Here is a 15,760-nt window from a genome sequence, read left to right as displayed (position 1 = left end):
ATGACAGTTATGGATAAAATAGGATAATACAAGGACAATATAAGAGACAATCTTAATGGGATTATAAAGGGAAAGTGTTGTCCAACCTGATATAATTTTCAAACAAAGCAAGAAGGACATAGGATGACACTAAAGTACAGTGATATAGTTCTATTTCCAGAAAGTGTTTGATGCTTAGTACTTTGCCTGCCTGAAGAAACCAGAACTATCACGTTCTCCCCAATACACCGACACAAAATTCAAACATAGAGTTAAGTGCTGGCTGGATAAGCTGTGGTTTAGCCAGAAACTGTCAGGACATGCATGTAACAAATGAAAAGTGCATATGACACAGGCTTGAACTTGTTTGAACAAGTGGATTTGGTGTGCAGTGCATGTATGATGAGAGTGATGCAATGTAGAACAGTTGGCTAAACTAGCAGCTAGCTGCATTAGCAGGAGCTTGAAGCTCTGTAATGGGAAGTGGAAACTCTGCAGAAGAGTAGTTTGGCCAGAGTACTACTAGAAGAGTAGGTTGGCAATTGGATTCTAAGAGGCAGTCAAAATGTTTAAAAAATAAATTAATTTGTTATATTTATTTAACCCTGATAGAGTTCTCTTGCCAGAGTATTATATTCTTTATGTAAATTTTCTAATAGTTTTTTATAAAAATGTCCTCATTAAAGATTAAGTATCAAACGGCAGAGAGTACACATTTGCGTTTATGTTTTTATTTAGGTTGACTGAAGTCAATACAGAAAATGGGTAAACATTCAAATTGGGGTGATATAGTTAGTAGAGTATCACAGGAATCTGTAAGAATCATTGCTCTTTCATATTGATATTAATATTTTAGATTCTAAATGTATAGACAAATGAAGTGTGTTACATGCCACTATAAAATAAACTGTGATAGAAGCTGCACATGAAAAACATTAAGTTAATTATGTGAGTCATCACATCACGTATACATAATTTCATCTAGACAATGTAAGTAATGAACGGTTAACAAAATGTTACAACAGTTAAAAAAAAGTACAAATGAATTGAAGAATTATGTCAATATTCAATTTCAATGTAAATTAGATGCAGTTTGGGGTGAGATTTTGTATTGCCATATTGTAATTAGTAATGCCCCAGTAGATACATTTTAAAGAAGAAATTTTAAACAAGGTGGAGGTTACTTTCTGAATTACAATAACAAAAATATATCTGTTTGTATCTGGTGTATATGTTTTGAAGAGATCCACTTATAAAAAGATAATTGCACCCACACAATGCCCCAGGCAACGTCACAATTAGTAAATTCACAATTAACATGCATAAACATGCATGATGCATAAAATGTTAAAGGCGGAATACTGCTGTTATATTTAGATACCACTCTCATCTATTGTATACACAATGGTTATATATTACATTATACTTTTTATTGAATTTATATTTATAGCTACCAAAATTTCTCTTAAGTTGTAAAATTCCTTCATTAATATTCCATATTAAGTGGAATGTTTAAATGATCCTAGGGTCACACCTTCCCCCTTCTCTCAACGACCAACTCGTTTCCTTCTAATCCTCTATTAATTTGCAGGTTTTGAATTCTCACCTCTCTTCACCTCTCTTAACTTCACACCACCCAAGTGGCCTCCCTCCTGCTCCCGCCTCCTCTACACTCCCGGCTTTTGTTCTCCTATGATACATCCACTACTGACTTCCCTCTCTTTCTCACAGCCGAAGAAGGCTCCACAGCTGAAACGGTGTGTTACTTTTCTTCTCTTTTCAGTCTGCATACAGGAAGATTAGGGCTGGAAACCCCTAATGGGTTAATAAACTTTTAATACTGTATTGAAATACCTGAAAACCACTCGCAGCTGCAGTGATTCACTGCATCACCTGGCAGTTTTCCAGAGTAGTGCAGTCCTGCGTTTATTAGAAAAAAGAAAAACACCTTGAATGTCTGCTGTCCAGGATACCACGGTGCCTACAGCACTATACCGAATGACACCTTGAACATTCTAGGTGGCTGCATCTGCATGTCTTTGGACTGTGGAAGAAAATCAGTTCACCCAGAGGAAATCCATCTGAAGTTGGGGAGAACATTCAAACTTCATACAGATCTTTCAGTGATGAATTAATTCATGTTAGACTTTAATTTCAAATTATGGATAGTAGCAGTACATAATTAAAAGTGTTCAGGATATACATTGATCAGAGATGATGCTGTATTAAAAATTTTAAGTGTTATAATTAGTTTCACAGACTTTTGAAACCAGGGGTATAACAGAGCATAAATAATAGGATTGAGAGAAGAATTAAAATATACCAACCAATCTAGAAAATTAATATCCACTGAAGAAGAAGATACAATCTCATCAGATTTAACAAAACTGAACACGTAATATGGAGTCAAACACATGAGAAAAACAAAAATTACAATTCCTAAGGTTCTGGCAGCTTTTCTTTCAGATTTAGAAGAAATTGTATATTTCCATTTTTGAGAAGAATGTAAGTGTTCCTTCACCAAACCAGTAACTTTTGCATGCCTTCGAGCTACAATAAAAAATTTTCCATATAATAATAATATCACGGTGCATGGAAGGATAAATACAAAAACTACGTCAGCTATTCCCCAGGTTTCACTGATCAGAAATCTACATTGTCCGAAACAAATATTTGTTTTGTCTGAACCATTGATATTTCCATTAAAATAAACGAGTGCCAAATTGTATAAGACTGCAAAGAACCACGTAAACAAAATGAGGGACCATGTTATATTAACTGTTACTTTGGTGGAATATAGTAAAGGGTCACACACAGCAAAATAGCGGTCAATAGCAATACAGACAACATTATAAACTGAAACAACAGCTATGATACAACCAACTGTGTTGTAAAATATGCAGTACATTTCCCCAAAAAACCAACAGGTCTCTATTAATAGAATTAAGCAGAAGGGCAACACAGTTGTTCCTACTAGAAAGTCTGCCACAGCCAGAGAGAGCAGGAGGAAGTTGGTTGGTGTGTGGAGCTGCTTGAAGTGAGAGATAGAAATAATCACCACCAAGTTTCCACACACTGTCAGCATCACCACTGCCACTGCTGAAATATACATCACCACATAAACAGCTGGAGATCGGACCTCCTTCAGGCAGGATGAGTTGTTATCCTCAAAGCAATATTGCATAGCTTGAGATTGTGTTACTTCCATTGAACTGAATTGCAAAACAAATAAAATGTTGACCGACTCAGTCCTATCAGACTCATCCTATCAGAATGTTATTGTCTTCAAAAACTCATAAAGTTTTCAAAGATAGATTTAAATGATGATGACATAAATAAATACTTACTGGCCCCAGAAGAGATGACTGTTCTGTGTTGTTAATTACACCTGTTGTCCTGGGGTTTTGTGAGGAGCCAGGAGAGCAGCCCAAATCCTCAGAGTGCAGGGAGACCGAACTGAAAAGGGTAGTAAACAAAAAAGCTTGATAGAACTTTAAGTGAAACTGAATAAATTATACACAATAAGGTGAATAAGAGATCTGATCTTCTGAACAAAAAAGGTAATACAATGTAAATATAATTAGCAAAACTAAAGTAGAAAGAAATCATGCACAGTCTCTGTGTCTTAGTGCTGATTTTGTTCAGAACTTCAACATGTGAGATATGCTCATGTCACTGACTTTCATGGAAAATAATGTGCGTCAAAGAAAAAAATGCCAGGCTCTTGAGTGGCTGTACTAACAAGGTTGTTTGAATTTATGGTTCACATATTGTTAATTTGAGATTGTCATCTTTCATTATCTAATTCAGTTAGACAATGTGCAGACTGTGCAGAACAATTTATCAAGTGCTATTAAAGCTTGCAGAGGTCAGTCAGTGCTGCAATTACAGTTGTGAGAAAAACGTTTGTGAACCCTTTGGAATCATCTGTGTTCTTGCATTATTTGCCCCCAAAATGTGATCTGATCGTAATCTAAGTCATAGCAATAGATAAACACAATCTGATTAAACAAAAAACACAACCAACAATTGTACTTTTTCTTGTCTATATTGAACACATTCCTCCCCACTGATCGCTGATGTGTGGTGAGCGTTCTGGCGCACTATGGCTGCCGTCGCATCATCCAGGTGGATGCTGCACATTAGTGGTGGTGGAGGGGAGTCCCCATTACCTGTAAAGCGCTTTGAGTGGGCTGTCCAGAAAGGCGCTATATAAGTGTAAGCAATTATTATTATTATTATTATTATTATTATTATTATTATAAACATTCACTGTCTATGCTGGAAAAAGTATGTGTAACTCTAGAATAATGGCCTCTATTGCAGTTGGTAGAGGAGTTGATTGCCATATGTACAGATGCAGCCATTCAAAGTGCGTGGTACACACACGTACCGGAGGTAATTGGCTACGGCGTCGCGCATTGTGACGCACGATGACGCGCGGTACCGCGGTACGTGATTGGTTGACCGACAGGGGCACTCATGGTCCGTTGGTCTGTCGTAGAAAGATTTACAGTAAACGTCTTTACTGTGCCCGTCGTAGTATTGAATATTTATATGGAATTTTACCACTGAAGGGAAATCTTAGTACCTGAGCATAAAAAGAATAGGAGCATACTGCAACGCGTGTGAAGGCCATAAACGATATTAATTTTGGAACTTAAACATACAGTATATGGCTGGTCTCGGTACTTTAAAGAAAACATACACACCAGTATTCCATTTCTCCCTAAACTTTTAAGCATCGAAGTCTTAAACTAACGTGATACCGGAGTCACCAAGCATACTTTTAGAATTTGATTAAAAGGGAATATAATATGGAATCGCGTATCTAAAGAAATTAATAACGATATAATTATATTCATGTTGCAAAAAAACTGCAATGGACATAAAAACTTAGTTTAAAACGCTATATAAAATAAAGTTTATTTAAAGTTGAATGATAAGTGTCGCAGTTTAAATAAATTTCGTAGTTGGCAATTATGAAACGCTCTGTTAAAAGCAAGGGAGTTTTTATGTCCGTTGCAGTTTTTTTGAAACTGAACTTGTTTGAATTGACTGAGCTCCGTGCTGTACCACACAATGGCTGTTTTCTTTTGTGCTGTCCTTTGACAAAACAAGTCTCACCAGATAATGTGAATCGAAACCTGTTTTTCTAGCTTTAAAAGTCGTGCGATGTGTAAGCGGGAACACATCATTATATCTTACATATGAAAAATACATAATATAGCTCCCAAACAAACGCAAACGTGTTTTTAATAAGATGCTTTTATTCATTCATAATCCGACGATCTCAGGAAGATTAATGGGGGTCTGGCTTTTTTTCTGGAAAACCATAACTCTGGTCTTGTCCAGATTGACTGTCAGCACTGAGGTCTGACAGTGCTGCTCCAGCAGCGCCAGGTTCTGTCACAGCCTGTGTTCTGTGGGCGACAGCAGGACCAGGTCGTCTGCAAAGAGCAGGAACTCGATTTCTGTAATTAATGCAGATCAGTAAATCAAGGGACAAAACAGTTATTGTGCCCGGCTCCTCAATGGGCTTTGACGTGCTAATGCGTTGGTTTAACAGTCCGGGTGTGGCAATGTTTTTTATTATTGTTATAGAGAAACATGATCAGATTTTCCCCGGTTCAGAAAAAAAGATCTAAAGTACTGTACTGTATACTAGTTTGTCACTCTTCTCATCCCCTCTTTGCTAAATGGCTTTTGAATAGAGTCACATGAAGAGAGAGGTGAAACAGCCCTACACAGCCCTGTCACAGTACACGAATATAATTATATCTCATTAATTTCTTGAGATACGCGATTCTTTTAATATAGTCTTTGCTGTGCTCTAGAGGATCCTTGTGATATTTCGAGCTCTGGTTGAATGATAAGTGTCGCAGTTTAAATAATTTTTGTAGTTAGAAATTATGGAACGCTCTGTTAAAAGCAAGGGAGTTTTTATGTCCGTTGCAGTTTTTTTGCAACATGAATATAATTATATCGTTATTAATTTCTTTAGATACGCGATTCCATATTATATTCCCTTTTAATCAAATTCTAAAAGTATGCTTGTTGACTCCGGTATCACGTTAGTTAAAGACTTCGATGCTTAAAATGTTTAGGGAGAAATGGAATACTGGTGTGTATGTTTTCTTTAAAGTACCGAGACCAGCCATATACTGTATGTTTAAGTTCCAAAATTAATATCGTTTATGGCCTTCACACGCGTTGCAGTATGCTCCTATTCTTTTTATGCTCGGGCACTAAGATTTCCCTTCAGTGGTAAAATTCCATATAAATATTCAATACTTAAACGGGCACAGTTAAGACATTAAATATACATATACATACTGTATACAGTACAGTTTGCATACGGTAATATGTTTATGTTCCTAAATCAATCTCTTTTATGAGCATGTGAAAGGCATGGTGAATCGATTCTCAAAAATTACTGTACTTTGCATGATTGGAAACAAATGCGTGATTGCGAAATGCTGTGGTGTTACTTTTACAAAGACGGTCAATGAAAAAAAGAATGTGGACCAGGGCAATACTTTGAGTTTACACTTACAGCTTGTCCAAGGTCATTCATTATTAATACTATTAGTAATATCTTCGTTAAAGACTTTGATGGCGACAGCTCAAACATGAGAGGTTGAGCTTAATTAGCTCTACCTTGCGGAAATTCCGGATACTATTATTTTGCTTGCGGTATTATAGGAGAATTTACGGTAACTAGCGGTATTTACCGGTAACTCGCGGTAGACTGCGTACAGCGCACCGGAAAATAATGCGGTATCGCCCGTGCATTTTGAATGGCTGCATCTGTACATGTACTGTACATTGACATAGTTATTCACGACCAGACAAGCACAGTAGAGCAGACAACACCACACAATGTACACTCTATGTTACAAAATGGTACATATGTAATTGGAATCAGTTGCAATCAATGAGATTACGTCTAAGCTCATAAGGCTGGAAAGGGTTACAGAAGCATTTCTGAAGTCCTAGGCCTCCATCAATCCACAGTCATTCAGATAGTGTACAAAAGGTTTATTTTTTTAGAATTTCAAAACCTTGGATGGTATGACTCATGGACTCATTCATAGTATAATCAAAACGCCCCCCCGTCCCCACCAGTTCTCATTTCCCGACATTCCACACACGCAAATCCCATGAAGTCATATCCACAGATACACCGAAACAGTATTGTACATGTCAGTGAACTGCAGTGTGATCGTATACTGTATATACTGTATATACAGTATGATACCATATGGTTTCAAAGCCACTACAGTACATTATATGTGAAATATTCTTCTTAATTGAAATTTAAAGCTATATTTCCCAGTCCTGAAATATCCATTAAGACAAAATATATATTTTCTTAATGCAGGTGTAAATCTGATAGAAACACATCGCATTTGCAACAAGCTAAAGTAATAAACTATTTTATGTATCCAACTATGTAAAAATATAGCCAAAAGGATCGCTCTAAAGGTTAATTCCAAGCTCAAATTGTCTTCTCTATAATTCTTAAGCTTACAGCTCATTCATGGTCATTTATTATTAATATCATAATATAGTGATGGAAAAAAGAAACACAACATTTTGTTTTAAGTCCTCTGACCAGCAATACAGCTTGTGCAGTGAGGCATTGCAACTTGCCAATCACACAAAAGCTTGTTAAGTGCACTTTCACCCAACAAGGTCCAGGTGGAACAATGCCTGATCTGGTCACCTTTAAAAAGGCCTTAATTCAAAGTTTAGGTCACAGCAAGAAAAAAACTTGGTCAGTTTTCTGTGCACTTCATACTGCCTCGAATGTCACCAGAAGCAATGGAGAGGGCCATTGGAATGATGACGGAAGGCATGTGATGTGCCGGTGTTGGCAGACACTATGGCAGCAGGTCCTCTTCGTGGATGAGTTACTCTTCAGCCTGTTCCACGCAGACGGGAGGGCCAGATTGTGAAGGAGGAGGTGTTGCGTTAAATCTTCCATCAGTATATATTTCGCATTGCATTTAAATTGGAACGTTTTTACAAGTATAAAAAGAGGCAATACACAACATGTCTCCTCTATAACTCTTCAGTTTACAGAAAAATTCCCCCAAAGCCACAAGACATTGCCAATGCCATTTTTGTGTCTAATTTCCAGGGAGTAACTCTATAACAAAAGGGAACAGCGCATCCTTGATTATGGTTAATCAATACATTTGGTGTCTGGTGGAGTTTTAGCACTCACTTTTCTGTAATTTGTACAGAACCATGACATCGCATGAAGGTTTGGTACCATGGGCGGAGCGGTGGCTCTGTGGCTAAGGATCTGCGCCTGTGACTGGAAGGTTGCCGGTTCAAATCCCGCGGCCAGCAGAGGAAACCTATTCCATTGGGCCCCTGAGCAAGGCCCTTAACCCTAACTGCTCCAGGGGTGCCATACAATGGCAGACCCTGCGCTCTGACACAGAGATACAATCCTGTCTGTGTCTCCTTGGAGAAAAAGCTGGGGTATGCGTAAAGACGAATTCCTAATGCAAGAAATTGTATAGGGCTAATAAAGAAACATTAAAACAATAAACAAGGGAAACTCCATGGACTTGCTTGTTAGAACTAAACCGTGCTCCTGCAATGTATCACCTTCTGCAACGCTTCTAGTTTAACAGGATTTACAGATGCAGCCATTCAAAATGCAAGATACAAATCTGTACCGCATGCAACTACCCAGAAGCCACTGCGACGTACAGGAGCACTTGTATTGCATTGGTCGGTAGTGAAAAGATTTAATCATTTAATCTCTTTACTGTGCACGTTTTAATTTGCTTAGTATTGAATATTTATATGGAATTTTACAACTAAAGGGAAATTTTAGTAGCTGAGCATAAAAAGAAGAGGAGCATAACGCATCTGATGATCATAAATGATATTAATTTAGGAACATAAACATAACATGTAAACTGTATATGGCTGGTATTGGCAGTTTAAAGAAAAAATACACACCAGTATTACACTTTCTCCCTGAACATTTTGAGCATGTGGTTATTTCAGAAACGTTTTTACGTGCTCCATCTGACCATATTAAGTTTATATACTTTGTGGAATGTGATAATGTTTTAACCTTTTCTACGAATACGCTCATTATTGGAGTAAACAAAAGCATACTTTAAGAATTTTATTAATAGGGAATATAATATGGTATCACGTATCTAAAGAAATTAATAATGATATAATTATATTAATATACTCTAACTCAAACAGTAGTATAAGACTTTCTACTGATATATGTACATCTGTTTCAATGCTTTCTATGTGGCTTGATGTCTTAAGTGACTGACTTATAAGGTCTGGCATTCGAACCCAGCTATCGCCATGAGTTTTCTTTTAACAAATAAACATTTCTTTGAAAAACTAAAATAGAAAATATTATGGACACTACTGTATTTTGACATTTTTTGTATTTTTTATATTTCTAAATAAACAACATGTTCGAAGCAAAGTCATTTATTAATAACAACGAATAATTTCCAACTACTACTGATATTATAATAATAATAAACTTTATTTTATATAGTACCTTTAAAGGTGGCTTCTCAAAGCGCTTTACAAAACGAGAACAACAATAAATAAACACAATACACAAGATTAAACACAATTACAATATACAGAGGAGACAGTGGATGGTGGTACTAGGAAAAGCAGAGGGGTGAAGAATGGAACCAGTTAAGTAAAGGTTCTTTTAAAGAAGAAGGTTTTGAGTCTGGATTTGAAGGAGTTTAGAGAAGTTGACTCTCTGATATCCTTGGGCAGAGAGTTCCAGAGCCTAGGGGCATAACAGAAGAAGGCCCTGTCACTCATACAATGTAGATGGGCTTGGGGGACAGTAAGGAGAGCAGAATTAGAAGAGCGAAGGTTGCTAGGTGGGGAGTAGAGCGATAATAGTTCAGAGAGGTACTGAGGTGCCAAGCCATGCAGAACCTTATAGGTAAGCAAGAGGATTTTAAAGTCCACACGGAATTTACCAGGAAGCCAGTGCAAGGACTCCAGGATAAGAGTAATATGATCACTTGCACTAGACCTGGTCAGGATCCTAGCTGCTGAATTTTGGACATACTTGAGTTTATTCAATGTAGATTTAGATAACCCACCGAGTAGGGCATTACAGTAGTCAATAAGAGAGAACACAAATATGTTGATCAGCTTTACAGCCACAGTTAATGATAGCATAGGGCATAGTCTAGCGATATTTCTGAGGTGAAAAAAATATGTTTTGACAATAAAACACAGGTATATTCTCGCAGAAATCACTTACAAGTTCCGGGTTATAATCAATTATTTTATAATCAACTATTATACTCGGTCAATTCCTCATTTTCACTAGTTTTACAACCCACCCATTTGTAACAGTATTTTTGTCTGTTGACCTGTTGCCTGTTGCCAGGACCTCATGTAGTATGACACCTGAAACATTGTGTTTCCTTTCTTCTCTTATTTTAATATTTATTATTTTATTAAAAAAAAATGAGTATTTGTTAGAAGAAAAATGTGCACTAAGCAGGAAGCGAATCCTCAGAACCATAGCTGAAACTAACAGGTCAAAATGTTTCCAAAGTAATGTCGAGTGAATGAGTCAAAGAAATTGATGCAGATGTGTTAAAAAAGAAAGTGGAATATGGTAATACGTTGAGCTATATAAATATATTACATTTAGATCCTTCAATTAATATTGTTATTAATTTCTTTAGATACGTGATTCCATATTATATTCCCTATAAAGCAGATTCTAAAAAGTGAATGTTTTTTTTACTGAAAGAACTACAGCAAATATTCATAAAAAAAGGTTAAAATATTAAAGCTTAACATATTAAGTATATAAACCTATATGGTCAGAACGAGCATGTCAAAACATTTCCAAAATAACCAAATTAAGTGATCGACTTTGGTGCATAAAATGTTTATAAAGAAAGTGGAAAACTGTTTTGTACTTTTTATTTAAGCTACACTACCAGCCATATACAGTACTGTATGTATAATACATTTATGAAGTTCGGGGATGTTATGCTCCTGTTATTTTTATGCTCAGCTAGCAAAATGTCCCTTTAGTTGTAAAATTCTATATTAATATTCCATATTAAGCAGATTTAAGCGTGCATATTTGAGAGCTTAAATGAAGCACTCATTTCACTTACATCTAATGCACCACAAGTGCCACCTGTCGATCATCTTTGGCCACTGAATCACATGCCATGGTAAAGTCCTAATAACTCGTTACAGGGTTTTAACGTGCATTCTGAATGGCTACATGTTATTTATGCCTGAATACTTTTACTGAATCTTTTACAGCTTTGTAATGTTTTCTAATGTACAATGAGATCCCAAAAATGTGTTAATTAAAGATTATTGTCCAGTATTGTTGTTGAATTCCCATTGCAGGCTGGTCCTGTTTTTTAATTGATGTACAAGAACTCTACTGTTGCATTTCTATCTACACACAACTCTTCATGCATTTTTTCTAACCTCTTCCAGCGTTCTCCACATTTCATTACTTGTACGTAAGGGGGATTGTAACAGCACTGATCTTAAGCCAGTGCTGCAGTTTCCTCACCCAGGTGTGTTAGTGCTAAATATTTTTGTATGGTATCCCTTTGTATTCATTGGCTAATTTCAGCATAATTAAATGTTAAATGAGCATCCAACATCCTCATAGTGAACAGGAAATAAACAGAAAAAGACAGTAAACAACAGAAAGTGTAAGATATTTAAGCACATGAATTAAAATAAAAACAGACCACAGAAATGCAAATACAGTAAGTAAAATCCTAAGAGAGAATGCATAGTACAGTCTCATGCTTTTGAGGAGGCCATGATTGGTAAGGGCCAATGGGAAATTTGATCAGGACACCTGTGTAAAACCCCTACTCTTTTCGAGAAACACCCTTGGAATTTTTAATGACCACAGAGAGTCAGGATCTCGGTTTTACTCCTCAGCCGAAGGACTGCGCCACTTTACAGTATGGAGTCCCTGTCACTATACTGGGGCATTAGGACACACAGACTGCAGGGTGAGCACTCCTTGCTCTAATACCTCTCCCAGCAGAAACCTTAGTTTTTTTTTTCCCAGGAGGTCTCCCATTCAGGTTCTGACCAGGCTCATATCTGCTTAGTCTCCCATCTGCCTAACTTCAGTGGGCTGCCAAAGGTGAGATGCAGGGTGATATGGCTTCTGATGAACACATTTGAGACAAAATCTCTAAATAAAGTTATTTTTAAAATGTATTATTTTAAATCTTCTTTACCTTAAAACATTTTTCCACCAGAATGTTTCCACCAGTTTGTTTTCTAATTTTCTCATACAGTTCATTCTGTGTGGGGGGGGCTGCTCTGTTAGCATCCGCACATAAGCTCAGGAGAATAGAGATTAACAGGACAAATAAACTATCATTGAATTCTGCTAACAGCAGGTGGAGCCAACAATGCCACTTATGTTATAATAATAATAATAATTAATAATTGCTTACACTTATATAGCGCTTTTCTGGACACTCCACTCAAAGCGCTTTACAGGTAATGGGGATCCCCTCCACCACCACCAATGTGCAGCCCCACCTGGATGATGCGACGGCAGCCATAGTGCGCCAGAACGCTCCCCACACATCAGCTATCAGTGCGGAGGAGAGCAGAGTAATGTAGCCAATTCATAGAGGGGGATTATTAGGAGGCCATGATTAGTAAGGGCCAATTGGAAATTTGGCCAGGACACCGGGGTTACACCCCTACTCTTTTCGAGAAGCGCCCTGGGATTTTTAATGACCACAGAGAGTCAGGACCTCGGTTTTACGTCTCATCCGAAGGACGGCGCCTGTTTACAGTATAGTGTCCCCGTCACTATACTGGGGCATTAGGACCCACATGGACCGCAGGGTGAGCGCCCCCCGCTGGCCCCACTAACACCTCTTCCAGCAGCAACCTAGTTTTTCCCAGGAGGTCTCCCATCCAGGTACTGACCAGGCTCACACCTGCTTAGCTTCAGTGGGTTGCCAGTTGTGAGTTGCAGGGTGATATGGCTGCCAGCTCTATAAATGTCACAACACCATCATAGAATTTCCAGACACTGCAAAACTGACAACCTGTTTTTATTACAAGCTTATGATCATATCTTTATTACACAGGATAGAATTTTGAATTATACAGAACTCAGAACAGTCTGAATTTTAAGCTTTCTTTATTCAATGGAACAGTCAGAATTACAAGCTGTTGAAAACTGTTTTGAATCTAATTCTTCCTGCCTGAAGCAAGTCCGATCTCCAGCTGTGTATGTGGTGATGTATATTTCTGCAGTGGCAGTGGTGATGCTGACAGTGTGTGGAAACCTGGTGGTGATCATCTCTATCTCTCACTTCAAGCAGCTCCACACACCAACTAACTTCCTAATGCTCTCCCTGGCTGTGGCAGATTTTCTAATAGGAGTAGCTGTGATGCCTTTCAGCTTAATTTTATTAGTAGAGACCTGTTGGTATTTTGGAGAAATAGTTTGCATAATTTATAAAATCTTGTTTTATATCTTCACTTCTGTTTCAATAGGTAATGTGGCATACATAGCTATTGACCGCTATTTAGTTGTTTATTACCCATTACTTTATTCTACTAAAGTCACAGTTAATGCTACAGCTGCTGTCATATTGCTTATTTGGCTGATATCAATACTGTATAATTTTGTATTCATGTATTTTAATGGAAATATTGGTGGTGCTGAAAAGCTAAATATTTGTCTTGGAGACTGTTTGCTTTTTGTAACTAAAGGTTGGGTAATATTTGATGTATTATGTACATTGATTTTGCCTTGTTCTATAATGATAACATTATATTTCAAGATTTTCATAGTTGCTCGAAAGCATGCACATGCAATCAGCTCTGTTACAGAGCAAATGCATTCAGCAGATGGAGGGAATAATAAAATGTCCGCAAAATCTGAATGGAAAGCTGCAAAAACATTAGGAATATTAGTGATTGTATTTCTTCTCTGTTTGGTGCCGTATTACATATGCAGTCTTGCTCTTGAAAATGTGGACCGGTCCTCTTTAGTACTTAGTGTTCTGAGTTGGTTTTTATATTTTAATTCTGCCATCAATCCTATTATTTATGCTTTGTTTTATCCCTGGTTCCAGAGGTCGGTTAAACTGATTATTACACTTAAGATATTTAAAATAGAATCCTCCCTGATAAATGTGTTTTCTAAACATATTTAAATTTGCAGTCTTATCTTTCCACAGGTAACCTAAATAATTAGTTCAATTCTGCAACTGGAGCTAACCTTTTCAGCATGGAATAAACCTTTACTTGTCCCTTTGCATCCTACACATGCAGACACGGCTACCTTCTTTAACTAATTCTGTTTATTGTAATTTTATTATTTTGAAGCTGATTTTTATCCTTAAGATATTTAAAATAGAATCCTCCCTGATAAATGTATTTTCTAAAGAGATTTAAATTCAGTCTTCTCATTACATCAGAAATATAAATTATGACATTAATTTAATGTATTAAATTAATGTTTTTCTGTACAAATTTATTTTTAAAGTATTTTAATTATAATTCTTATTTTATATTAAATTTATACTTGATTACACTTTATCCAATATTGTACTATAAAAACCTGCTCATGGCATCTATACTGATTGTCAGTGTAGATTTTAAGTTTTGAGAGGTATGATTAATCCAACTGATTCGTATAATTGAACTGGAGTGTTTCTCTTGGAGTTTTACATGATAACTTTGTAGTTTAAATGTCTTTAAAGAAGTGTTTATGAACAGTTGAGCTGCTGGGGATGCTACAGATAAACTTTGATTTCAATTTTACACCCCCACCTTAAAATGTAAACTAGTACTTTATATATATATAAGGATTTATATATTCAATTTCTTTATTTAATTTTAGGTAATACTGTAACATTGGTTTTGTGCAGTAACATGCATGCAACCTAAAACTGAACTACAATTAATTTTATGTTAAAAAATATTTTTAAAATATTTCTAAGCTTTTTGTGTTCTGTTTCATTGAACAATACAGTACCTGTGTATTTTTTTAATGTTTATGAAGTGAAAACCTCTGATTTCAAAATAAATGAAAAAAGCAGCATTTGAATACCCCAGTCCTACAGTGCTTGTCTTCCTTCACTGTCTTTATCTCATTTCATACTGTTTATTATACAGTATGAAGCCATCCTAAACACTACACTCTCTAGAAACTAACTTTTGCTAATATGAAAAACGAATTAAAAATGTATTCAGTTTTGAAGGTTCATTGATGTGCTTTTGAAGATTTATTTTTATTTTGTTTCTGTGGTTTTAAACTATTTTGTTCACTGTGTTTGTGGTTTGCTGTTTAAAATCAATGTATCTCTTTTGGCAAAAAGCATACTTCTATACAGATTCATTTCTATCAGTATTTAGTTCTCCTTTGCCAAATAATCACTCAGAGAGAAAAGCAACCTAAATGATTAATATTGATGAAACATATTAATTAGAAATCAAGTTAATCTTTGCAGAAATAAAGATCTGTGCCTAGAGATGTGATTTTATTTGTTAGTTTTTTTTATTTTTACTGGCTAAGCTTTTATTTAAAATTCATATTCTTAACATAAAAATGACCTAAAACATTATTTTTCTTTGTAAAGAATCAATTAAAATGTCTCCCAAAATGTTGTGGTTTTGTATGTCATTTAAAAATCCACTACGTGTGAATTCATAATGAAAATTTGAAAAAGATTAATTATCCATTGCAGAAAAAAGTAACATTTCA

At 36.2% G+C, this 15,760-nt stretch overlaps 2 protein-coding genes across 2 annotated transcripts; one reads left to right on the top strand and one right to left on the bottom strand.

The window, feature by feature from the left end:
• Positions 1 to 2,161: 2,161 nt before the first annotated feature.
• On the bottom strand, positions 2,162 to 3,187 carry LOC148675513 (trace amine-associated receptor 13c-like). Its single transcript, XM_088623480.1, has one exon. The coding sequence runs from the start codon at positions 3,185 to 3,187 to the stop codon at positions 2,162 to 2,164; it is 1,026 nt and encodes a 341-aa protein (XP_088479606.1).
• A 10,003-nt stretch (positions 3,188 to 13,190) lies between these two features.
• Positions 13,191 to 14,207, top strand: LOC148675512 (trace amine-associated receptor 13c-like). The gene has a single exon (XM_088627197.1). The coding sequence runs from the start codon at positions 13,191 to 13,193 to the stop codon at positions 14,205 to 14,207; it is 1,017 nt and encodes a 338-aa protein (XP_088483323.1).
• The last annotated feature ends 1,553 nt before the right edge of the window (positions 14,208 to 15,760 follow it).

The sequence above is a fragment of the Lepisosteus platostomus genome, chromosome 3 (assembly GCF_059453375.1).
Source record: "Lepisosteus platostomus isolate fLepPlt1 chromosome 3, fLepPlt1.hap1, whole genome shotgun sequence".
In the NCBI taxonomy this organism is placed as follows: domain Eukaryota; kingdom Metazoa; phylum Chordata; class Actinopteri; order Semionotiformes; family Lepisosteidae; genus Lepisosteus; species Lepisosteus platostomus.
The sequence above is the reverse complement of the archived record's forward strand: the minus strand, read 5'-3'. Positions and strand labels throughout refer to the sequence as shown.